The sequence below is a fragment of the Antechinus flavipes genome, chromosome 3, assembly GCF_016432865.1.
Source record: "Antechinus flavipes isolate AdamAnt ecotype Samford, QLD, Australia chromosome 3, AdamAnt_v2, whole genome shotgun sequence".
NCBI lineage: Eukaryota > Metazoa > Chordata > Mammalia > Dasyuromorphia > Dasyuridae > Antechinus > Antechinus flavipes.
This window is the reverse complement of record NC_067400.1, coordinates 228,278,628-228,304,222: the sequence shown is the minus strand read 5'-3', so window position 1 is coordinate 228,304,222 and position 25,595 is coordinate 228,278,628. Positions and strand designations below refer to the sequence as shown.

General features: G+C 31.9%; 1 protein-coding gene across 4 annotated transcripts in view; it reads right to left on the bottom strand.

The window, feature by feature from the left end:
- PPP2R3B (protein phosphatase 2 regulatory subunit B''beta) overlaps window positions 1-25,595 on the bottom strand; it is a 109,844-nt gene that overhangs the window by 31,991 nt on the left and 52,258 nt on the right. For all 4 annotated transcript variants that reach the window (XM_051984614.1, XM_051984615.1, XM_051984616.1 and 1 more), the window contains exons 6-8: window positions 17,583-17,669; window positions 15,873-16,029; window positions 11,433-11,481 (exon numbers count right to left, since the gene is read on the bottom strand). In XM_051984614.1, coding sequence (XP_051840574.1) covers window positions 11,433-11,481; window positions 15,873-16,029; window positions 17,583-17,669 — 293 coding nt within the window. The remainder of the gene's footprint in view (window positions 1-11,432; window positions 11,482-15,872; window positions 16,030-17,582; window positions 17,670-25,595) is intronic.

Genomic DNA, 25,595 nt, shown 5'->3' with positions numbered 1-25,595 from the left:
AAAAAAAAATCTGAATACCTTATTTAAGAAATCATAAAATAAAACTGCCCAGATCCCTTAAAAATGAGAGGGTAATGTGAAAAGAGAAAGAATCTACAAATCCTTTCCTGAAAGAAACTTTAAAATGAGAATATCATAGCCTAAATCCAGACTTTGCAAAAAAAAAAAAAATGCTATAGAAAGAAAATAAGAGCATATTTACCAAGGAACCATGCTTAAATGAAGGTTTTCTACAATTACTATAAAGGAGAAAAAATATTGGAATGCAATTTTCAAAAAGGCTTATCAAGTAAAACTCACACTGAAAGATAAAAAATAGTCTTATGAGAGGGAAAAATGGACCTCTACTACAACAGGGAATTTCAAATGTTTCAGATGAAAAGACCTGAAATGAGTCGAGATTTCTGATGAAAAGAAATGAGCTGAGAATGCAGAAGTGGAGAGAAAACTAGAAAGTTAGATTAATTTGAGCAACTTGAAAGGGGTTATGTGGTAATGAAATGTTTACCAACAGGAAGAGAAAAATATCCCTTCAGAATTCCATTATCTATAAGGACCACAGGAGTAGACTTTAGAGAAACATAAGGTTAGGGTATGGTTTTATGAAGAGAATATAATCAGGAAGTGGGGAGGAAGAATGAACAATGAACTCTTGATTGACCTCTACATAGGCTTTAAGACATATATATATGCACATTTTGCTGTAGAAAAATATTTGGCTCCATCTCAATAAGTAAAGACTAATTTAATATTTAAGAATTACTGGGTCAAAGAAGAAAGAAATAGTACTTAATTTTATTAAAGGAAATTATTTAACATAAAACTTTTGGGATGGAACCAAATTAACCCTTATGGAAAAATTTGTATCTCCAAACCACTTTAATAAAAACAAAGAATAGATCAATGTGAATAATAATATTAACATTCAACTAAAAAAACTGATACATAAAATCTCAAACACTGAAATAAAAAATATGAAAATAAAAGACTTTAATAAAACTGAAAGAAATTTTTAAAATAAAAATAGAAGCTGTTTTTATTGGTTTAAAAATGACCCCAACAACCACAAATTAGATTAACTGTAATATAATAGAATTTAAAAAGAGGAAAATTAAATCACTAGGATCAAAAATGGAAAAAAAAATCAATAAATGAAGAGAAAATAATTTAATAGAAATTATTTTACATCTATGTAGTCCAACAAAACTGATAAATAATATGGATGAATATCTATAAAAATGCAAAATATCTAGATGAAAAAAAGAAATGAAGTTGATATAATTAACTCAGTCTCAGAAAAAGGATGATCAAGTCTGAAATCAACTCCCCAAAGAAAAAAGGCCAGGTACAAATACAAAAAATGAATTTTATCCAACATTCAATAAGAATTACTTTGAAAGGACTTAATATTGAAGATATATAAGCAAGTTATATATATATGTGTATATTTATAAATATATAAATACATATATATGTAATAGTTCTCAAAAAATGTGTGTATACATATACAATAAACACACAATTCTCAAAAAAAAATCGCATATGAAAGAATGCTTCAAATCACTAATAAGACATACAAATCAAAATGACCCTCACATTCTGAAAACTGGCAAAAATGACAAAAGGTGGCAATAATCAATGTTGAAGGGCTTGTAGGAGATTAGATACACTGGTACATTATTAGTACATTAAATTATTTTCTCTTCATTTAATGAATATTTATAGAATAGTCTATACAAACATTCTAGAAAGCAAGGTGTAATTAAGTGCCTAAAACATCTACACTTTTTTCAATGTTCCTTAAACAAATTTCTCCTATGTCCCAATTCTGAGCATTTTCACTGGATTCTCCAAGCCTGGAATATTATCTCTCATCATCTCCACTTTCTGATTTGGCCTGGTTTCCTTAAGGTGCCAGCTAAAATCTTGCTTTTTACTGGAAGTTTTTCCCAATCCCTCTTAATTCTAATATGTTTCCCAAATGAATTGTTTCCTTTTTTATCCTGTATGTGTAGCTTGTTTGGATGTTGTCTTCCCCATCAGATTGTGAGCTCTCCAAAAGCAGGGATTATTCCAGCCCTTAGTCTACTATTTGGCACATAGTAGATGCTTAATAAATGTTTTTTGGAAAATTTTAATCCAAAAATTACCTTATTGAGGCTCATGCTCTAAAGCAGCTAACAAAAAGAAGAAAATCCCATGCACTCCAAAAAAAATTATAGCAGCAATTTTTATGATGGCAAAGAAATGGAAACAAAGTAGATGCCCATCCTATTAGGGAATGGCTAAACACAGATTACATGAATTTAATAGGATATTATTGTGTTATAAGAAATGATGAATGTAATGCAAAGTAAAGAGAGTAAAAAAAATAATATGCACAATGATGATAAGGTAAACAGAAAGAACAACCACAACCACACACATCATGCAAACTCCCCCCCCCCCCAAAGTAAATGTTACAAAATTATAAAGAACAAGCATGACTCCATGGGAGAGATATGAGAAGACAACCTTAGCAGGAGTTCCACAACTATTGCAAGTCACATATATTTTCAGGATTTTTCCATGTATTCATCAATTATACTGATTATTTTTACTTTTTTTCTTTTCTTTAAAAAAAATATTCTGTGATATGAAAGTGGGGGAGCGAGGGAAACTGGAAGAAATTACAGTGATGTAAAAAACAAAAGACACCAAAGAAAACATTTTTTGAAAGGAATTAATTTGAATATTAATAAACCAGTAAACTGGTTACAAAAACAGGATAAGAATCTGACAAACTCTTCTCTCTGATACAAATATAATATTGATTAAAACAACAACAACAACAAAAAACTAAAAAGTCAAAGCACAGATTTAGACCAGGAATTTATGAAATTGTGAAGTTGTGTGTGTTTTAAAAACTATATTCAGTTAACTATTTCAATGTAAATAATTTTCTTTGTAATCTTATTTTATTTTATTCATTTAAATATATTACTCTAAGAAAGGTTCTATAGGCTTCACTAGATTGCTAAATGGTTCATGACATAAAAAAGGTTAAGAGCCTCTGCTGTATAACAACACACCAATGAATACTGTTGCAAAAATAATGAATAAAATATTAGCAAAGAGGCTACAATAATATATTAAAAAGATAATATACTATAACAAAGTTGGATTTATACCAAGAATCCTGGGTAATTGATATTTTAAAAAATTACACTGTGAGGACAGCTATGTGGTGCAGTGGATAAAGTACCAGCCCTGAAATCAGGAGGACCTGAGTTCAAATGTGACCTCAGACACTTAATACTTCCTGGCTGTGGGACTCTGGGCAATCACAACCCCAATTGCCTTAGCCAAAAAAAAAGATTATACTATGAAACATTTCAATAATAAAAACAATAAAACTGTGCATTTGTAAATTAAACAAAAACTTTTTGACAAAATTCAATGGTGTTTTTAGTTAAAAACATGCAAAACCATAATAAATGGACTTTTCCCTTTTATGATAAATAGCATCTATTTCAAGCAAAAGCTAGTATTATACATAATAGAGATACAATAGAAATTTTATCAATGATAATATGAGGAAAAGCAAATTGTCATCACTGTTTTTTGAAATAACGCAAAAGGGGTTCTAAACATTTTTTAAAAATGTTCTTATAAGTTTGATTTAATTTTCTATATATTCGAGAAATAAAACCTTTATCAAAGACATTTATAGTAAAGTTTGCTTCCCAGCCTCCTGTTTTTAATTTTGGTTGCACTGGTTCTGTCTGTGCAAACCCTTTTAAATTTGATATAATTAAAATTATATTAATAATACATATATATAACATTATAATATAATAATATTACAGCAATAATATATTATACTATTATATAAATATAATAAACAGCTGTTGTACATTTTGTAATGTTCTCTTTTATCTTGTTTGGTCATGAATTCTTCCTTTCTCCATAGATCTGAGAAGTATTTCTTGCTCTCCTAATGTGCTTACAGGTTCACTTTTTATATTTAAATCTTTATGTTAAAAATGTTTAAATGTACCCATTTTGACCTTATATTGGTATATGGTGTAAGATGTTGGTACATGAATTCTTTGCAATCTGGTAAAATCTATGTACCCCTTCTTAGAATGTATTTGAATGTTCAAAAAAAAAAAAGCGTTACATAGAAAGCATTCAAAAAACAAGTTCACTGATTAAGTTAAAAAACCTTGATATACTGCTGGGTATATTAATTGTAGCTATGACAAGAAAAGGAAATAGAGGGGATAAGTATAAACAAAAAAGAAATACAAATATTGCTTTTTCAGACATGATAACTGACATAAAAGAACTATCAACTGCTCCTAAGAATTCAATTATTTATATACAAATGACACTCAGATCTGCTTGCTGAACCCTAGTTTCTTTGGGACCTGACTGGCTCATCAGTTAAAATAATATAAAGGGAGAAAAAAATAAAGCCCAGAGCTTTGTGTGGCACGAAATGGTTTATGATCCAGAAGTAGTCAAACAAGCAGGATGGAACAATATCATGAAAATCCAAAGAATGTCCAAGAGAAGTGGATGACAGTATCAAAGTTGCAAAGAGGTGAAGAAGGAAAAGAGTTAAGAAAAGGCCACTGGATTTGACAAATAAGAGGCCATTAATAACAACAATTTCATTTGAATGATGTGGTTGAAAGTCAGACTGTAGAGCAGTGGTTCTCAAACTTTTGTTCTCATAATCTTTATACTATTAAAAATTATTGAGGAGCTGTTCAGAGTTTTTTTTTTTTCAATGTGGGTAATATTTATAGATATTTACCATAATAGAAATAAAAACTAACTTTAAATTTGAAGACTCTCTGAAAGAGTTTCAGAGATCTCCAGGAATCTCTAGATCACACTTTGAGAACCACTGCTGTAGAGTATTAAGAAGAGAGTTAAGAGGAAAGGAAGTAGAGACATCAATTGTCAATGGCATTCTCAAGCTGCTTAGCCACAAAAGAACTGATAAAGGACAAAAGCTAAGGAATACAGATGAATTAAGTATGTTTTTTGAGGATGGGGAGACAGTCATGCATTTAGGCAGTAGGTAAGCAACCAAAAGACAAGGAGAGGGGGGTGAAAAGTGGGCATTCTCTTAGAGAAGACAGGTTGAAATTGGGATCAATTAGGTGGGTTTGTCTTGACAAAAAAAAAAAGGCATCCTCTCCATGTGAGATGGGATGAACATGCAGATGATGGCAAAAAGATCCTGGGAGATGTGACAGGAGGAAGGGAGAAGAGGAAGTTCTCAGAGAATGGCCTTACGTGAAATATAGGTCAAAGGTCTCACCTGGGAGGATGAGGACAGAGAGAGAGATGGAAGGTTCAGGGTGAAGAAAAGTTTCTTAGTGATTAAAATAGTCAATTAAGAAGATGTAGAAGGATTGCCTTGCTACAATAAGAGCCAGTTGAGATCACATGACATAAGTTTGTAATGTGTCTTGCCTGCCTGGTTTTGTGATCTTGTCCAGCAGCATATGAGGGCAAAGTCAGCAGATGATAGGAAAAAAAGCATTTGTATAGTGCCTAATATGTGCCAGACTCTGTGCCAGCTTTTCCCCAAAAAAATTTTATCTTAAGTGATCTTTACAACAAATTAAAAAAGTAGTTCTATTATGACCACTGCACACATATGAAAACTGAGGAAAACAGACATTAGGTCACTTGCTTGGGATCACATCATTAGTTAAGTATCTGAGGCTGAATTTAAATCAGTTCTTTCTGACTCCAGACCCAGCACACTATCCACTGAATCACTTGCTGCCTCTGGGTTGTAAGTACATTGAGTGAAAAAAGGGGGAGGGAGAGAAGGTAAGAGATCCCGCAATACCAGATTTCAGATTAATCCTCAAAAGCAGTAATCCTTAAAACCATTCTATATATATATTTTTTTTAAATCTAAAAACTGAGCTATAAAATAAAGGGGGGAAAATCCATTACTAAGAAATACAACTAAAATTATAAAAATAAAATTTAAATACCCAACCAAGTAGAAAAATAGAAATTCTAAAAATCAAAGAAGACAAAGAGAAAACTAAAATTAAAATTATAAATAAAATAAGGAACATTTGGGGAGGGGAGGGGAGAGAGATTAATAAAATAAAACTATTTTTCCCCAAACATATCAACAAAACTGACTTAAATGAAATTATAAAACACAAAATATTCACATAAATAGAACAAGAAAGAAAGAATTTAAAGGATTCAATCTCAGAAGAAGAATAAGACAAATGAACTCAAGGGAAAAAACCCACAAAACCAGACATATTTACAAATTACTTCCATCAAAAAATCAATTAATTCCAATATCAAATAAACCATTTGCAAAAATGGGGAAAAGATTCTAACAATATCTTTTGATAAAACAAACATGATACTGATACTGAAACCAGAGAGAGATAAAGAGCAAGAAAACTATATAGATGCAAAATTATTGAAAAAAAATATTAGTGAAGGAAGTACAACAACATTAAAAAGATATATAGTGTAACATCTTATATTTATACTAGAAATGTAGCATCAGTTTAACAATGGGAAAGTCATTGTGGCAGACTTGTCCAAATAATTTAGTCTTTATCCCAATTAACTTAAGGAAATAAAATAAGTTGGATATTTATAACATCATTCGTGGATCAAACAGAATGATCAACTTACAGAACTCAAGTAGTGGGAGGTGGTTGTACCTAGCTTTCAGCTCATCATTGCTTGTGATTGCCTTAGCAAATAATTTTGCAGGCCTTATAGAGCCTGCAAATCAGCTGCTCCCCACCCTGTTCTATAAGGTAAAGCAAGGAAGTATTGTCACTACTGTCATTTGATAAAGCTGTAGAAATGCAGGTATTTACAATGAATTAGACAAGAACATTAAAACTTAGGGAATAAATTATACAGTTTGCTCTTAATGGCCAAGATTGGATTAGACTGAATTGACCTCAATGATGGTGGAGAAGGGTGACAAGGAAGGTAAGTACCTGGCACTGATATAGAAGTTCTGCATTTTGTGGCACTGATGTCTCTTTTTTAATAGTGTTGGCCCATATTATGATGAGGGTTTACAAGGATAAATTCTTTATGAGCATTTGCAGATTAGGGGCTATGGGCCTTTAATAATTATCACCTAAATATAGTAAATATAAAGAGTCATATGCTAAATTTGCACAACTTTTGTATTTGGGGTGATAGTAATTTCTAATTGCACCAGTTGTGAGAGAGCATGGCTCTCTAAAGAATGGAATTTGGATAATAAGAATTACATATGAATGGACCACTTGGGTCTTTTTATATACTTTATTAGTCAACAACTATTAAGTATTATATTATATCATGCATTAATATGTATCAAATTCTAGGATCTCTACTTGGTACTGGGGAGATTAAAAAAAGTGAAATAATCACTCTTCACCAGCTTATTTTTGAATGGAGAAGAAAACATGTGTGGGATGAGAGAGATTCTATGAGAAAAAGATAAGAAGAGAAATGAACTTTAAGTAGTTAGTACAGTGGCACAAAGATGGAAACTATGTCAGATAAAAGAGAATTCAATTAGTCTGGATTGCAGAGTTTCAAGAATGTACAATGAAGCTAGTAAGATGAGTATGGGTCATATTAATTTCTTCAAAAACAAAACAGAAGAATTTATATTTTATTTTAGAGGATATAAGAAAATACCATAAGCTTACTAAGTAGGGAAGTGATATGATCCTGCCTGTGCTTATGGAAAATCATTTTGCCGTCTCTGTGGAGGACTGCAGAAGTGGAGAAAACTTAAAGCAGGGAGATTAATTAGGATGCCACTGCAATAATTTAAGCGAGAATCAATGAGAACCTGAATGAATAGAAAGGTGAGAGATTTTATGAAAAAAGAAATGGCAAAATCTGGTAACTAATTGGGATAATAGTAAGGAGTCAAGGATAAAGCTACAAACCTGAAAGAATGAAAAGGTGATGTAAATTTGGAAGAGGGGAGTTTGGAGAAAGTACTTGAAAGGATACCCCGAAAGATCTTTCCAGTATTTGGTATGTAGATAAATGACAATGCACACTAGTTTATTGGCTGAGAACCAAAGGGCTGTCTCAATTTAAAGCAACAATCAATTTCCATTATTGTTTTGAAACGTGAATTGTAACTGTAATGTTTTTTATTATTGGAAGTTTCAATGCAAACTGGATGAGGGCTCCCAAAGAAATAGTTCATAGACCCCATGTGTCCTCCATTCTCAGAGAGATAGCAACTTTTTGATAACGTTACAGCATGTATTCTACCCATTCTATTTTTGTCTCCCCAAGCATATAAAGGTGAATAGGGATTTTGAGATATATATTCCTGTGCATTTTAGTGCCTAACTGAAGCATAAGAGGAATATTAAGATCTTGGCAAAAGGGAGGCATCTCTAGGCAACACAAGGGGACCACAGTGGAATTCATAGGCCCAGAAACAGAATGAAGTTTCACAGGCCCCAATGGAAATAGGCAGGAAAATAGACCTAATCAATAATGTATAGTATTGTTAGTCCCAGTGAAATCGTGTACCTGAAGGGGCCTCAAAAGAATGGAATAGGCAATAACTCTGGCAGCAACAATGACAAGGTAGGAAAGCAGGAACTATTTCTACTTTCAGAAGCAGAAGCATTAGTACTGCTACAGGTGTCAGCAGCAGCACAATGTAGTGATATGAGCTCCAGAAGAGTAGGTACAGCAGAGGCAGTATCTTGGGCAGGCCTCTCCTAATCCTCACCTAGTGTAATCTGGAACTGATAAAGTCCTTTTACACTGCTGTCAGTATATTACCCAAAGTTCAACAGGTTGGCAGACAAAGGAGTTAATTGTTGGGTGGTGCCTTGTTTTCTAATGAATGACAGAGGAGTGGGGTTGAAAGTGTCTACTAAGCCTCTGCATAAAAAAAAAAAAAAAAATAGAGTCCTTATAACAGAGGTCTTAAAGGGATAAAGAATTGGTACTTCTTCCAAATGGAACACCCTAGGAATGGGAAATTTAGGAAGATAGGGTGAAGAATCATACTGGGCAAGTTCTGTTATTGTTCAACTACTTCACCATAAATGACCATGACTCATGAAAAGGATTGATTACTACTCCAGAAGTATCATCAACTTCGTGGCCCTCATATTCCTGGTGCTGCTTCTGCTCATTAGTATAACTTTATATCAAGAGACATATGATAAATGGCTGAGATTTGGCATCACTCACCATTTGGATGGAGTCTTTTAAATTCAGGGTTTAGTTCTTCCAAAACTAAGAGGCAAAGCCTAGGATTTCCTGGTTTTATTTCCTTTGTTCTCTTTCCAAATCCTCACTCCTTCAGGGGGCTTTTACTTTTTGGATTGTTGTTGTTGTTGTTTTTTGGCTATCTATTTGTTTTCTTTTTTGTCCTTCAGTACTAATTATACTAGGCTTCAAAAAAACCTGATCAGGTCAAAAAACCTGTAGCAGCTACAACATTTAAATGGTAGATCCTCTAAGATTTAGCTTTAGGATCTTTGCCACCAAGAAGCAGTATACTGTAGGAACAATATCTATCCCATGCAGGCTGGAATTTTTATCTTCTTTAAAAGATAGCAAAACTAGCCTTGTGACTTAGTTGGTCTAACGGAACAAGTGATAAAGTTTCCAAATGATCAAGCCAGTGATGTGGTTTTTCTAAGAACAAAAGATAGCTTAGGAATACCAACTGGCTTCTTAAATGATGGGAAACACATAAGCAAGAAAGTTGCACTCAACTGAATTATTTACATATCCTTGTTAAATATACTTTCTATACTATCCCTTAAGTAAATTTCTTTTTTTTAACTGCAAGATAGTTTATGAACATCTAGGTTTTTTCCCAGTCTCAAAACTGAACTATTTATCGTTGTGAGATAGACCTGCCCCACAAGAGAAATTAACTACATATTGTTGAACCATTAAAATATAATAAAAATTATAATACTACTTAGATTTTAAGATTCAAAGTTATACTGAAATACCAAAAGGTTACTTTGTAGAAGGAAAAATAACAATTTACTGGGGAAAAGAAAAGCACAGGAATCCAAAGGGAATAGAAAAAAAATGAGAAGATGGTCTAGTAGTACCAGATCTCAAACTATCCTACAAACAATAATCTTCAAAACTATTGGGTACTGATTGGCATGTCAAATACTTGGATAAGGATTCATACTCAATTAAAAACTTTGAAAAAGCAGTTTTTTGGCATAAATTGGATTTAAGCCAATCTACCAACACTATATAATAGCTTGAACTCTAAATGGACACATAATTTATATATAAAAGGTCATATAAACAAATCAGAGGAGCAGATAAGGAGATATCTTTTCTAACTGTGAGTAGGGGAAGAGTTCTTAATCAGAGATAGGAAGGTTCACAGGAGACAAAAAAAAATCAATTTTGATTACATAAAAGCTGAAAAGTTGTGACATAAATAAAATCAATTAGAATAAAATGAAAGGGGAAAAAAGTTAATTTGGGAGGATCTCTATAATGAACTCTTATAAATGTCTGATATCCAAGATATAAGGGGGACTGACTCAAATATAAAAACAAGAGCCATCACCTAAGTGTTAAATAGATATGGAATCTGTTCTCAAAAGAAAAAAGCCAACTACTAACAATTGCATTAAAAATGCTCAAATAACATAATATGAAAATACAAATTAAAATAACTCTGAGATTTCACTTTGCCCAGTAAATTACAAAAATGACAAAAAAAAAAAAGAGAGAGAGAAAAGAAATATAATCTTTTTTAAAGGGGATGTAGAAGGATATAGACATTAATTCTCTATTGATGAAAGTATGAAGAAGTGCAGGAATTCTGAAAAGCTATTTAGAATTATATAAAGAATTAAAATTCCACATTGTAATTAAAACAACAGTCATTAAACTGTCGATGCTCATCAACCCAGAGAAATCACTATCAGGCAAAAAGATCAAATAAAGAGGGAAAGGGACCTATATGTACTAATATATAGCATCGCTTTTTATTTTGTGATTTGTTTTGTTTGAGGGGGCAGTAGGGGAGACATGAAGAAGTATATATGGAAATGACTGATACTGAAATGAAAGAAAAGTGTTAATGATTCCTAACAACAATAACAAACAAATGAGAACAGAAGGAAATCCACAAGGGAAATGATGGCATTACCAGGATACTTCACTGGTATAAATAAGAGAGTATTTAAAGATAGTAAATGCAACTAAAATATCTTCTTTTTAATCTGACACTTTGTAAAAACAAATTTGGAGGAAAAATTCCATCTATTTACAAAGAAGCTAATATAATTTTCCTTACTGACAGTAAATGATTAAGAATTTCAAGGTTATAACCTTTAAAAAGAAAACTTGAAATGCTGGGACTACAGAACTAAATATTAAAAACTAAAACACATTAAACTTACCTTGTCACTGCTCCTGAGAATATTCTCTCAATCATCCTACTGGATATAGCTGTAAAAAAATAATTTATGTTTTCAGAAAGTAATTGATTATGACATTGTTTTAGAACTTTACATATTATTACATTTTGAAAGATAAGAAAATTAAGGTTAAAAGTTACTGCTTAGGTCTCGTTGCTACAATCATCAGTATTATTATTTAGAACCATTTTACAGTATGGAGATTAGTCCATTAATTTAATATTTTTATTTTCCCCAGTTATATGTAAAACAATATTTTACATTTGTTTTTAAATTTTTGAATTCAATTCTTTCTTTTCCTCCTAAACCCTTCTTTATTGAGGAAGCACAAATGAAGTTATGCAAAACATTTCTATAAAAGTTATGTTGTGAAAAAAAAAAAAACTATAGATCTCCCTCCCTCTCCCCACCAAACCCCCCCCCAAACTTCAAGAAAAACAAAGTAAAAAAAAAATATTGGAGACTAGTTCAAAGATTTTAAATAATATGACCAAAGTCACACAGCAATAAGTGGTATGTAACTGGTTTTCTGTCCACTGTACTATCTATAAGGTAAAATAGTACAGATAAATTTTAACAGTTAAATTAAGAAGTAGGTGGTTAAGACAATACAATGTTGGACCTGGAGTCAGGAAGACTCAAATTCAGCCCCAAACATTTATTCTCAGTTTGATCCTGGGCAAAGGTTTGCCTCAGTTTTCTTATCTATAAAATAAAAACGACAATGACACCTATCTCCCAGGGTTATTGTGAGGATAAAATGAGATAAAATTTTAATGTGCTTTATTTGTCAAAATTAAACTATAAAAATTTCAGCTATTATTATTGTATATCTTTTTAAATGGACTTTTTACATTTTAAAATTTTATTTAAAAAACAATTCCACTAGATGTTTCATAACAGTTCTTTCTTCTCTATCTCTCAAAGTTCTAATTAAGATACTTTGCTAATTCTCATTCATTTTTTCTCTCATAGGGTTATGCTTAGTGTTTTCTCCTGATTTACATTTATTGGATAAAATTCTCTCTGGATTTCTTTGTATTCTTCATATTTTTTTAGTACTAACTGAATTACTTTACTTGATTATATTAATTTATTCAGCTACATTTACTTAACTACCTCTCTTGCTGGACATTTAAGTTGGGATTTTTGTTCTGTTTTGCATTTAATAATGCAGCTGTGAGAATTTTTGAATAGATAGGCTTTTTTTTCCCCTTCATAACACATCTGGGGTAAATTCCTCCAAAGTAAAATATTTTTATTATATTATATATATTATATATATTAATATATATGTTATATATATTAAAAAATATTATTTTTTATTTATAAATATTTAAATTAAATTTATATTAAATTTAAATTAAATATAAATATTTATTTATTTATAAATAAATGTCTTATTTATATTTATTATATATTTATCCTGATTTCTATTTTAAAAGACAAATTTCCATTATCATTTATAATAGGTCAATACAGAACACAGAGATCTGGCATCATTCTTTTCTGAGAACTTGGTGGAAAACTTTTTTAAAAACACAGAAAAATATACAAATAAATTAATCAAATATTAGTCATAATTATTAATATAATAATTAAATATAATTCAAACCTTGGAGAAATGTATAATAATAGAATTGTATCATCTCAGGCAATAAACACAATGCTTCCAAGAAGAAATTATTGATGCTCCTTCATTATTAACTAAGGAAGAAGCTAAACACCAAGCATTAAGAAGACTCTACCTTAATTCTTTAGTATTAATTTCATAGGCAATTCTGTGAAGCTGGAGAAATTTTATCTTAATAGCAGAGTATATTTTAAAGGTCCAACAAAAGTTACAAATTGTAGGAAATGTTATGATTTAGATAAAAGACTACACTATAAACAATATTTATTCATTTTATAAATGTAAATATGGTACTATGTGCCAGATTCAGTCCTTATCTCAGAGACAGTACAATCCAATAGGGGAAATAACATATGTGGGTACCTTCTATAAAAGATAGAAGGTAAATATACAGTGGGAGATCAGGCACAAAATACTTTGAGCATCCAGTTGTGGAGTATATTTGAAGTTTAATTTTAATATTCAGAATCTTAATTCTGCTTTAAAATATATGATACTGCATATCAATCAGTACACAGTTATTAATAGAACTAAGGTTGTTTTAAAAGTGTTTGTAAGTATTCTGACAAATGTTACAATAAAAAACTTATAAAAAGTATACTTAAGAAATCATTATGAAACTAGATTTATAGCAGAGGCATGCTAATAAATGTTTAACAACCAGCTCTTTGTGGGGGAGAAGGGAAGCACACTTAAATTTTTAAGCTTAATATGCATTTATCAACTTTTTCTCATCACTTTTTTAAGACCAGACAATCAATAAACACTTACTCAAACCAAGATTTGTAGCACTTACCAATTTGAGCTGGTCTGAGCTAGATATAGCATAACCATAATTTACAGGCATACGAGGAACCTAGATTTAAGGTCGAAGTGACTTAAGAAGTCAATCTAGTTTAATTACTCTAGTTTATGGATAAGGAAAGTGAGGTGCAGAGAGATTAAGTGACTTGATCTAAGTCATAAAGATATAAAATGAAAGAATCAGGATTTGTATTCAAGTTTGAGAACTGTAAAGCTAAATTTTCCCCACAGACCATACTGCCTCTGCTTATTTTAAGGGAATCTAAGTAGCTTTGGGTAAATTACTATACCACTCTGGGTTTTGGCTCCTTTATCTATAAAATGAATGGATGTGTTAGATGATTGACAATGCTAATTTTAGTTCTATCCATCTATGGTATGGGCAAAATCTGAACATCCACAAAAAATAAATTACAATTATTGTTTTAGTAAAGGCTCCAATACAAGAATCCTTTAAATTTCAAACTTCTCTTGGGAGTCTAAAATATGATATGACTTATATAAACTGATTTTAAGAATACATTCCATTGAAAAAAGTAAAATAAAATGAACTGTTAGAATTCTATTATATGAAAGGTAAAATGACCCTCATAAAAGATGTTTCTGCAACAATCTGATTCAGTAATCATTACTAAGTGTCTACTAAATGGGAAACATACCAATACATTAATAAAAGAAATATTTTATTTTAAACTATTATATTATTTAATTTAATTTAATTATACAATTAATTTATCATATCAATTTTGGAATTAATGTAACAATAGCCTCTAATATCAAGGGTAGGAAAAATTTTTAAAGTCTCTCCAAATATTATATGGATTGAGAATATCCAAGCAATTTGGGAAGAGGAATTAAAATATAAATGATTAACAGATAATATAACATTAATATCTTTAAAAAAGCTTTCTGGATAACTTTAGATAGGTGAATGGTCAAATAAAATATTGCAATTATGACTGACAGGTAAAAGGAACACAAATTTGCATGACATGGAAGATATAATAACACTTTATGCAAATCTGCCATTCTGAGATAAAGTATTCAATAAGTAACTTCTTGGAACAGGTCACAGTGAGAAATTAGTTATCTATGATAAGAAACTGTAATACTAGAATGGTGACAACAGGAGAAGGCATGAAGGATTTAAGATGAGTAGAATAAACAGAGAGGTAAGAAATTAGAAAACTTTAAGTGAGAGACATTGCTGAATGGTTAAGTCTTAGAATGTAAGCTCAGTTTAGGAAAGCTAATCAGGATACTAAGTACACTGAAGGAAGAAGACTATTTTAAGAAAGGGAATTCTATAAGTAAAGACTCAATGTAAAGGGAGATATGAGGGTAATTTTTAAAAAATAATCTGAGAGTAAAAGACCTCAGATGCCAGGAAAAAAATAAATATCCAGTTTCTCCAGAGTTTAAGGGAGTTAATATTGAGTCCTGAAAAAGTGAATGAACAAACCAACAAAAAAAAGGTAGGAATTAACTAAGGACAGGGGAAAAAAAAAAAAGACAAGTTTGGAAGTGGGTTAAACAGGAAAAACAAGAATTTTGATATTGAATATTTTATGGCAGGACAAATTAAATTTGTAATGTGAAGTTTACTAGATTGCAAACACTTTGTATTCTGAATTACTTTAAGCACAATAAAATTGTAAAATTGTCTGTACATTTTATAATAGCTGTCTATGTCTATGTACTTTATTCTTGTATATGTTTTGGGGATTGGATACCATAGGAGAAACAAAAGGAGCTATGAAAACCTGATCTTTGGATAAGATATTTACATAGCAGGTTTACGATAAAATACAAGAGTAGAAATAAATCAAAATTACCTAAACAATAATGGAATCATGATAGAAAGTTTCTTTTTAGAATTCATCTTGGATTGTGGTTGCCACACAACTCAGTGATTATTGAGTTGCCAGAGCATATAAAGTGTGAATACAGTGTAACTAAACTTACAGATCTTCTATTTATCTTACCATGGTCATTATGTCTGGCTAAGTCCTTTGGATCAATAAAGAGATCATGGTCAGTGTCTAGTTCCCAGAATTTACAATAAATGACATAAAAATGTTCATAAGAGAAGTATTCTGTCAACTGGTTAATATCAGCTTCCTCTTCCAATAGTGCAACATTCTGTAGGGAAAAAAATAACCATTAAGACATCTGGCAAAGTAGTTCTTAAAAAAAGAAAGAAAGAAAGAAACAACAATCAAAAAGAAAGTTTAAAATCTTTAATAATTGGAGAAATACAAATTACACCAACTCTTCAATGATACTCATCAAATTAGCAAAGAAAATTCAATGTTGGGGCAATTATTGTAAAGCAAACACATTCTGTTGTTGGAAAGTGAAATTTGCTAAGTCTTTTTGAAAAGCAAAATGGAATTATTTATTCAGCAGGAATTATATATAATTTTTGACCCAGGAACCAAACTATTGGAACAATGTTCCAAAGAGGTAATGGGTTATTGTTAATTTCCAACTGATAGGAAAGAAAAAATTTATCTGAAATATTTTCAGTAGTTCTATTTCTAATAACAAAAAACTGGAAGCAGGCTCTATTTCCAATGATTGGGGAATAGTTGGTCAAATTATCACATGAATATAAAGCAATATTATTGCACTCTCAGAAATGATTATGAAGAATTCAAAAAGACATTTGAATTCTTAAAAAGATGAAAAAAGGTCCAAAAGGACACTATGCACACTGACAGCTATGCAATTATAGCAACAAGTTAAGTGACATATCCATGTTAGAGGAATAAAAGGAAACAAGGATCACCAAAAAAAAAAAAAAAAAAGGAAAAGGAAGACACCACACTCTTCAAGTTGGAGTCAAAAACTAATAAGTAAATTTACAGATATATTCATAATTTGTTATAATCTTTTTGGGATTGGGGGAAGATTAATTTTATACAATCCAGCTATAACGACCTATTTTATGTTCTTCACCTGTAACCCTTCATTCCTTTGTATTGGCTGTCCATGATGCCTATGATGCTTCTCCTCCTTACTTTTGTCTGTTTCCTTTTTATCTGAAGACTGCAGAAGGCATTTCTGGATTCCCTGAGCTACTAGATTTCTCCTCTGAAATTATCTTCTTTGAAGGCAAGGACTTTTTGCCTTCTGTCTTTGTATCCCTATAGCATGTATATCCCAGGCACAGTGTCTGGCAAATAGTAAGCACAATTGATTGATGACTGGGTTCTTTTGTTTCTGTTCTTGCTTATATATTTTAATAGTTGCATTTGTCAAGGTAAACTAACAGAAAATTTATATAATCAAATTTTTTTAAAGCTGAAAAACAATTTGTGTCCTCTGATAGGAACAGGTGAGGTTAAATCTGAAACTCAAAAACTTCTGGGACAACATTTACTTTACCATGAAACTAAACTTTTGTGTTTGAAAATCTTGAGCTCAGAAAGTTACTTAGCTAAGATTGCATGATTTTGAACTCTAAAAGAGGCTGTTCTGGCAACCAACCCAAAATAATAATTGATATTTTTGGTGTTTTAAAATACAGTGATATGAAACAGGTGAATGCCATTATTTCCATGCAGAAATTTACAAATTTAAAATTGAAAGCAACACAAAATTCTATAGACTTCAGACAGATAGTAACGTGTCAACAAATTTTCTGAATTAATAGGAACTACATTGGTTATTGACATAAAAAGGAAATATACCTGCAAAAAACTGCTTTTTCTCAGTTCAGTACAAGTGATTCTCCCAGACCAGGATCTATTTACTGTATAAAAAATCCGTTGTATAACCTGCAATAAGTAACAACAATTGTGTTCAAGTTGAATAATCATTTCTATTTTATTAAAATGAGCTCTCTTTAAAAACTGGAAGTTCCTATAAGTAGGATTTTTTTTTTTAAATCTAGACTTCAAATAATGGTACAATATTTATATATTCTCTTCTGTTCTTCTGTAACCATTTAACTTATTTTAAGATCTCTCTAAAACACAAGTATAAAAATGCAACCTCTCTTTAATATTTGCATGTTGATCAGTTCAGAAATAGTTAAATAAAAAACACAAGAACCAAGAAATGCTCACATCTAACCCTATAACTTTATTTTAGTCTAAGATCAAAAGTTCTTACAAAATGGAGACTGCTTTTTTATTCACAACATTCACAATATTTTATTTACAATATAAGTTAAAATGGAAATTTCCCATTGCATCACAAGAAAATCTGATATTGATCTGAATCTTGAAGTTGATTTGACTTTTTTTTAAATTAAAGCTTTTTATTTATAAAAAATATGCATGGGTAATTTTTCAACATTGACCCTTGCAAAACTTTCCATTCCAAATTTTTCCCTCCTTCCACTCACCCCCTCCCCTAGATGGCAGGTAGTTCAATACATGTTAAATATGTTAAATCCAATATATGTATACATATTTATATAGTTATCTTTCTGCACAAGAAAAATTGGAACCTGAGAAGGAAAACAAAATGCAAACAAACATCAACAGAAAGGTGAAAATGCTATGTTATGGTCCACACTCAGTTCCCCCAGGCCTCTCTCTGGGTGTATATGGCTTTCTTTATCACTGAACAATTGGACTGATTTGAATTATCTCATTGTTTAAGAGAGCCATGTCCATCTAAGTTGATTGACTTTTAAAGTTTTTTTTTTTTTAAAAGATTCCCATAGATATGTTCTTCAGTTTTTACAGTACAGAGGGGTAAAATAATTTCTAATTTACAAAGCCAAAATTTTCTAATTAGCTTATGCCTTAAAATATGTTATCCATGTGTCATTATATCATCTAGCTATTTTAAGAGTTTAAAAAGATATAATAATGTTGCCAAATGATGACATATTTATCATTAAAATCTAGGTTGTAAAAGCAATAAGAAATGAGTAAATTAATTTTAGTCTCATGTTCCATTGGTTTTGCAATTCATTAAGAACTGACCATGCTGATATCAACTACTATTTATAGAATGCTTTAAGATTTATGATAGCCATCCTAGGTAATGGGACATAAAGAATATCACAAAAAATATCACAAAATAAAAGGAATCCAAGACTAGATAAAAAGAATCTCTGGTGAATAGGAGGCAAAGGTCAACAAATAATGATAATGATGATGATAAATTAACAATAACAATAAGCAACCACCTATAAAAATAAGTTTAAATACATATTTCATAAAAGCCTTTAAAATGTTGATCTCCGTATGTTAATGGAGAAAGAAATGTTTTTAAATTAAGGCATCCTATTTTAACTCAAGTGTCAGCTCACTTACCTGCCTATCTTTTTTTTTTTTTTTTGACAGCGTATACTTTGTATTTTATTGTATTCCAACCATCTCAAGGAAATTACACCTCGACTCAGGATCAGAAAGAAATCAAAGAAAAATGAAAGGAAAAACCAGGCTAAATCCTACCTCGGAACGGATCGACTGCCTATCTTTTGTTAATGTACAGTCAAAAGTAGGAGAAGAATATTGTCAAAAAATCTAACTACACTTGTATGTATTATTTTAAAAATTAGGAATTTATTTAAGCCTTTACGTAACAATATTTGTTCATTTTCCAAATATTTCTAAAGGCTCCCTACAACGGTCATACCCCATTTGTTGCTAATAAAATAAGAGGCTGTGCTTCTCTTCTATGTTAGCTTCTACCTTAAGACAGAGAAACAATAGGAACTTTAGATGGTAAACAGAGCATATGGAAAGTAAGAAGAATTATTTTTCTGAGTTAACTGCTACTGCATTTTCCATATGAATTGACTGAGATTCACATCTGAAAAAAATTACAGCTCTGTAAGGACAGATAGGAAATATTACAACAGTAAACCAACTAATTATTGAATATTTCTGACCCCAAATTAATTACAAGCAAATTTTTAAGTTATTAAATTTATTTTATTTGAATAAACAGAATAAGAAAAATAGAAAATAGAAAACAAAATAAAGCAAAACAAAAGAGAACAACATTGTCAGCAGAAGACCTAGGAGGATTCAAAATATATAACAAATTGCCAGATCAAGAAAGTTAGTAGATGAAATTATATTCCTGGGTGTCTACTTTTTCTTTATTTCCTTGTAAATTGTTTTCTGCTGTGCACCTTATTTACTTTATTCTTTTTCCCTCCTTTCATCCCTCTCCACCTCCAGGCATGCAACAGTTAAGATATATTTATATACATATATGAAGAAATATACATGCATACTCATACTCAAAGACACCCTCCCTCACATACACAGGTCTTTCCTATCCTTGCACTCTTTAATTAAATTCTGCTCCCTAACTTGCCTTACTATTACCTCCCATCATCCAAGGATCCCTCATTTGTCTTCTTCCCCTTACCTTTTGCTTCCCTATCAGCCCATCCCTCCCTCCCTCCCTTATTTCTTTAGAGATTTTAGCGGGTGCTATACCCTTCATGGTATATATGTTGCATTGCTTATTGAACCTATTGCTGATGTGAGGTCTTCTCCCCATCATTGCCTCTGTGTCTGTTCTTCTTCTTCACCTCATTTGTATGACATTACTATTTTTTTGAGCTATCCTATTGATGTGAATCTTAAACATATTATATATGTGTCTGTATGTGTGTGTGGTGTGTGTATGTGTGTGTGTGTGTGTGTATACATATATAAAAGACAATTTGTCCATGTTTAAATAGTTGGTCTATGTTAAATACCTTAAAATCATCTTTCATATTGGCTCTTATATGTTAAATTTTGTTATGTTTGGGTTTGGTTGATATAAAGCCCTAAAAATCTGCAATGCAATCAACATTTGTTGAACGTCCATTTTTTCTCATTTAAAATTATAATTTTGCTGGATATATTTTTGACCACAGGCCTAGTTCTTTTGATTGTTGGTATATATGATTTCATTACCTGCGGTCTTTTATTGCAGCTACTTCTAAATCTTGTACAATTCTAATTGTAGCTCTAGCATATTTGAATTTTTTTGTTGTTGTTTCTTGCAAAATTTTCTCCGATTTGAAAGGGGGAAAAAAGGATAAATATCCCTGTGTTTTCCACAAAGGTTCTTGTTGAGGTGGTAATCAGTGAGTTTTTTCTATTTCTACTTTCCCCTCATGTTCTATCACTCCAGGACAATTTTCTTGGATTATTTCCTTCATTACTGTGTCAAAGTTCTCTTTTAGATCACAACTTTCTGGCAGTCCAATTATTCTTATATTATCTGTTCTTGATCTGTAGTTTTTCTTATAAGATATTTCACATTATATTCTATTTTCTCATTCTTTATGATCTGTTTTGTTATTTCTTGGTCTTCTTGGCTTCCTTTTGCCCAGTTTTAATTTTAAAGAATTATTTTCATCTTTGAAACTCCTTTAAGTTTTTTTTCCACAATCTTCTTTTTCTTGGATGATTTTTATTTTTCTTTTTAGTTTTTCCTCAATGTCTCTTGATTTTTGAATTCTTTTTTCGCTTCTATAAATTTTCTCTGGGCAGGGAACCATTTCACATTATTCTTTGGGGTAGGAGCTTTTCCTGTTCCCATAATATGTTTCAATGGTGGGGTTCTTTCTTCTTTGCTGGTTAATGTCTTGAAAAATAAGAACTATTAGTGGAAGCATCTTTAATAGTAGGGTGGGGGAATGATGCGTCAAGCTTTCCTTCAGCTCTCCACTCTGACCAGGAACCCCAAACCAAGAGCTCCACCTTCCTGCAAGTGCCCACAGCCAGCATCATCCCTGCCATGCTATTTCTGCACTCACCAGGTGCTGGTTCCTTCTCACCTAGAGCCGTGTCTCAACAGCACAGCAGGATCTGGTACTCCCAAATAGCTAAGGTTCTTTCAGTCTTCCCCAATTCAGACCCTGACTTTACAAATTGTCTGGGAGATAAAGTCTCTATGGTTCCTGTTGACCCTCCAGCCATACTTAGCTAGCCCAAGCAATCCCTACTTGGTATCTCCCTTGGAGCTATCCAGGAAGTGTTTGCACTTCAGACAGGTTAATCCTCAGACTGTCATCTTTCTTCAGATCTTCTTGAGTTGTATGGGGAGGACCCTATTCTGCCCCAAGTCTTCCTGATTTTTCACCAGTTTATGTTTGCCCTGAGGTGCAAATTCATTCTATTTGTGGGGGAAATCGAGACAGTTTGAAATTTACCAGCTTACTCTTCCATCTTCCCAGAATTCTCCCCAGCAAATCTCTATTCTTGTCCCTTACTTGTAAACAGTTATTTGAGAATAATAGGATTACATATAGAAATATTTTACATATAACCTCTATCAAATTACCTACCATTTTAAGAAGAGGAGAAGGGAGGGGACAGAAGAAAGAAGTAGGGAGAAAAATATGAAATTCAGAATCTTGTAAAAAAAAAAAAAAGAATGCTAACTCTTTCTGTAGTGGTAAGGAACTAGAAATTGAGTGGATGCCCATCAGTTGGGAAATGACTGAATAAGTCATATGGTATATGAATGTTATGGAATATTATTGTTCAATAAGAAATGATGAACAGGCTGATTTTAGAAAAACCTGGAAAAACTTACATGAACTGATGCTAAGTAAAATGAGAAGAACCAAGAGAACATTGTACACAGCAACAAGATTATGTGATCAACTGTGATGATTTGGTTCTTTTCTACCATGAGGTGATTCAAGACAATTCCAACAGACTTGGATTGGAAAATGCCACCTACATCCAGAGAGAAAATTATGGAGACTGAATGTGGATCAAAGTATAGTATTTTCACCTTTTTGCTTTTTTTTTTTTTACTTTTTTTCTCTTTTTTCATGTTTTTTCCCCTTTTGATCTGATTGTTCTTATGCAGCATGACAAATATGCAAAGATAAATAAAATATAGATAGAAGAGTTGCACATGTTAACCCATATCAAATTGCTTGCTAAATTGGAGAGAAAGAAAGGGAGAAAAATTTGGGAATACAAGGTTTTGCAAAGGTGAATACTGAAAATTATTTCTGCATGTATTTGGAAAAATAAAATACTATAAATTTTTTTTTTAATGAATGCTAAAAATTGTCAACATACAATTGGGAAAAAAATAAGGTACTATTTAAAAATAATAAGAGAATTAAATTTAAAACTGAAATTAATACTGGATGAGATTGTATCCCACCTTCTCATTTTCCATATAAGTACAGAGAAAATGAGTGACTTGCAGAGAGTCAGATAGCTGGTACAGATCTGAATCTATCCTGACTCCAAATCTAGAGTCCTATCCACTATATCATAAAGCCTCTAATAAAAATAACAAATATAATGATATTCATTTATATGATGCTTTAATGTTTGGAAAACATGTGTTGTATTTTGAAGAGGACCAATGACATCACAAGGTGATGTCCTGACTTGCTTATGAAATCGGTTTAAGTGAGGCAGAACTGCACAAAACCAGCAGCTTCACTTCTCTCAGAGCCATCAAAGTATAGTGACAAGACAAAAGTTAGGATGACTCTGATGCAGTGAATAACCACCTTGGCATCTCCCATGTCTGACCAAGTTCTAAGCATACCACACAGCATGCTTCAGTCCACTTCCATGGCCACTGGGACAAATTATTCTCAACCTATTCCACCACGAGAAATTTTCACATGGTTATTAAGCTTGAACCTGTTATTTACCCTCAACCTGGTTTAGCCAAGATAGTTTACCAGGATACTACTGCACATACTATAACATTTTAGGAGCCACAGGCAGGTGGGTGGGTAGATGGGTGAAAGGTGGATGTCAAAGGTGGATAAGCAGCTGTAAAAAGGGTTTTGCAAGTCCTCACACCAGAAGCGCTAGTCCTCCTAGAACATCCTACATATACCAAGTTATCTTTATTGCCTCAACCAGGTAATTATGTAGCCATTAGCATTTTCCTTCTCTTTACCATTCCTGTTCAGGATTCACTTCCCTTCAAATTCCATTTCAGTCTGGAGCTATTCTCCCTTTTAACCCTCTACTCATCACTAGTATCTATTGTTTACCTCCAGAGCCTTCACATGGTAGCTTCTCAAGCTTGCTACTACTAAAATCTAAATTCCAATAACAGTGCAGGCAATAGACTCTTTAGCAACATTATCAGTCCAACTCATCTTCTAATTAGGGTATGGCATATCTCCTCCCAAAAATGTCAGTGATTGCTTATCCCACAGTCCTTTTCCAAATCTTATGAGAGGATATCCAGGTTAATACAAGTTTGAGTTTTTTGAAATGGAGATTAATCTTACTTTATCTCATATACCCCAAGATCTATCAAAATCAGCTAGATGTCTTTTGTTATATTAGTGGGGAGGAAAAAGGGCAACATAGATGACAGGTTTCTTTTCTGTTGCATACATTTTCCATTGCTACTGGCAGTAAAAGAGTAGAGGAAAAATCAAAAGAATTATGTGTTTGCTTTGGAACCACAAGGGTAGGGGATAAAGCTATGAAATCACCTATCTTACAAGTGGGGAGGAGGGTGTGGGAGTCACAGTATCTTGAAGAAACAAGAGATTGTGGTAAAAACAAGGGAAAGAGAGATAGTTAGTTTGAAATAACTAAGCATTCTAGTATTCCCAATACTGTGGGGACTCTTTTCACACCCCAATGCCTATTCTAGCTTGTGATTCTCCAAGCTTCTTCATCATGCCTCAGCAGCATTCTCTTCTTGGAACTTTGTTCAGCATCTGAAGCCTTCTCTTTGTGGAACATATCTCTGTATGCTGGCCTCTTTTTTCCATTGATGAATTCCTTCCAGGTCATTCATTTTTGAGGATGGTCCCCTGGTTGGCCATACTTTATTTTTCTTCTAGCTGTGTTTATGGCTCTCTAAACTTTGCTATCAAGCTCCCAAAAGGAGCATTTGTCCCTATCCTCACCTTTCTTTTCTCCTTTTTATATATTATCTTCCCCCATTAGAATGTAAGTTCCATGAGATCAGGGGATATCTTTGTTTTGACTTGTATTTATGCCCTCAGTGCTTAGTAATTTAATTAGTACATGGTTAGTGTTTAATAGATGCTTATTGCTTGAAATCTTCATCCTTGCCTACTTCTCTCTTCCTTAATCCCTTCTCACTTCCTGAATTTCATTCTTGGCTTTTCCTGGACAACATCACAATGAATTCAGGGAATAGTACTTATTCCTACTGTGAGTCAAATAGGAAGGTAGAGAGAACAAAGGATAAGGGCAATGGATGTATTACTGGTATTTCATGCTAAAACTCAAAACATTTTCCCAAAGAAACAATTTTGTAGGAAGTGGTTAGGTTCTATGATATTACTAGTACAATACGATGTTTTGAAATTTTTTGTAGATTTTTGTGGACTGGCTTAGGAATCTAACCACCATTCATTATGTTATTTCCCTGGGAAAATACATTTCAAGTTCCAGTAAACTTAAAAGTGAACTTTTGGAATACAATCCTTTTTTTGGTAGGAAATCTGCATATTAACATATATTTAATGGGTAGCTATTTGCTAGCTATCAGCTCCTATATAAATCATCTTTCTTATTTTGTGGGAAGATATCACTTTACTGACTTATAAAAGCACAGTACAGCATTATATGCCACAGTACCTTGTATTTTCACCTTGTACTACACCACCATAAATGAGGTAAAGGCTAATGGGAGTAAGTATGAAAGTTAATTATAAAACTGATGAATGGCTTGACACAAAATATGAGTTGAGAGATGGCCAAAAGAAATGTTACTTATTTCCAAATATTTGATTCCATGAACTTAGTAGGGTA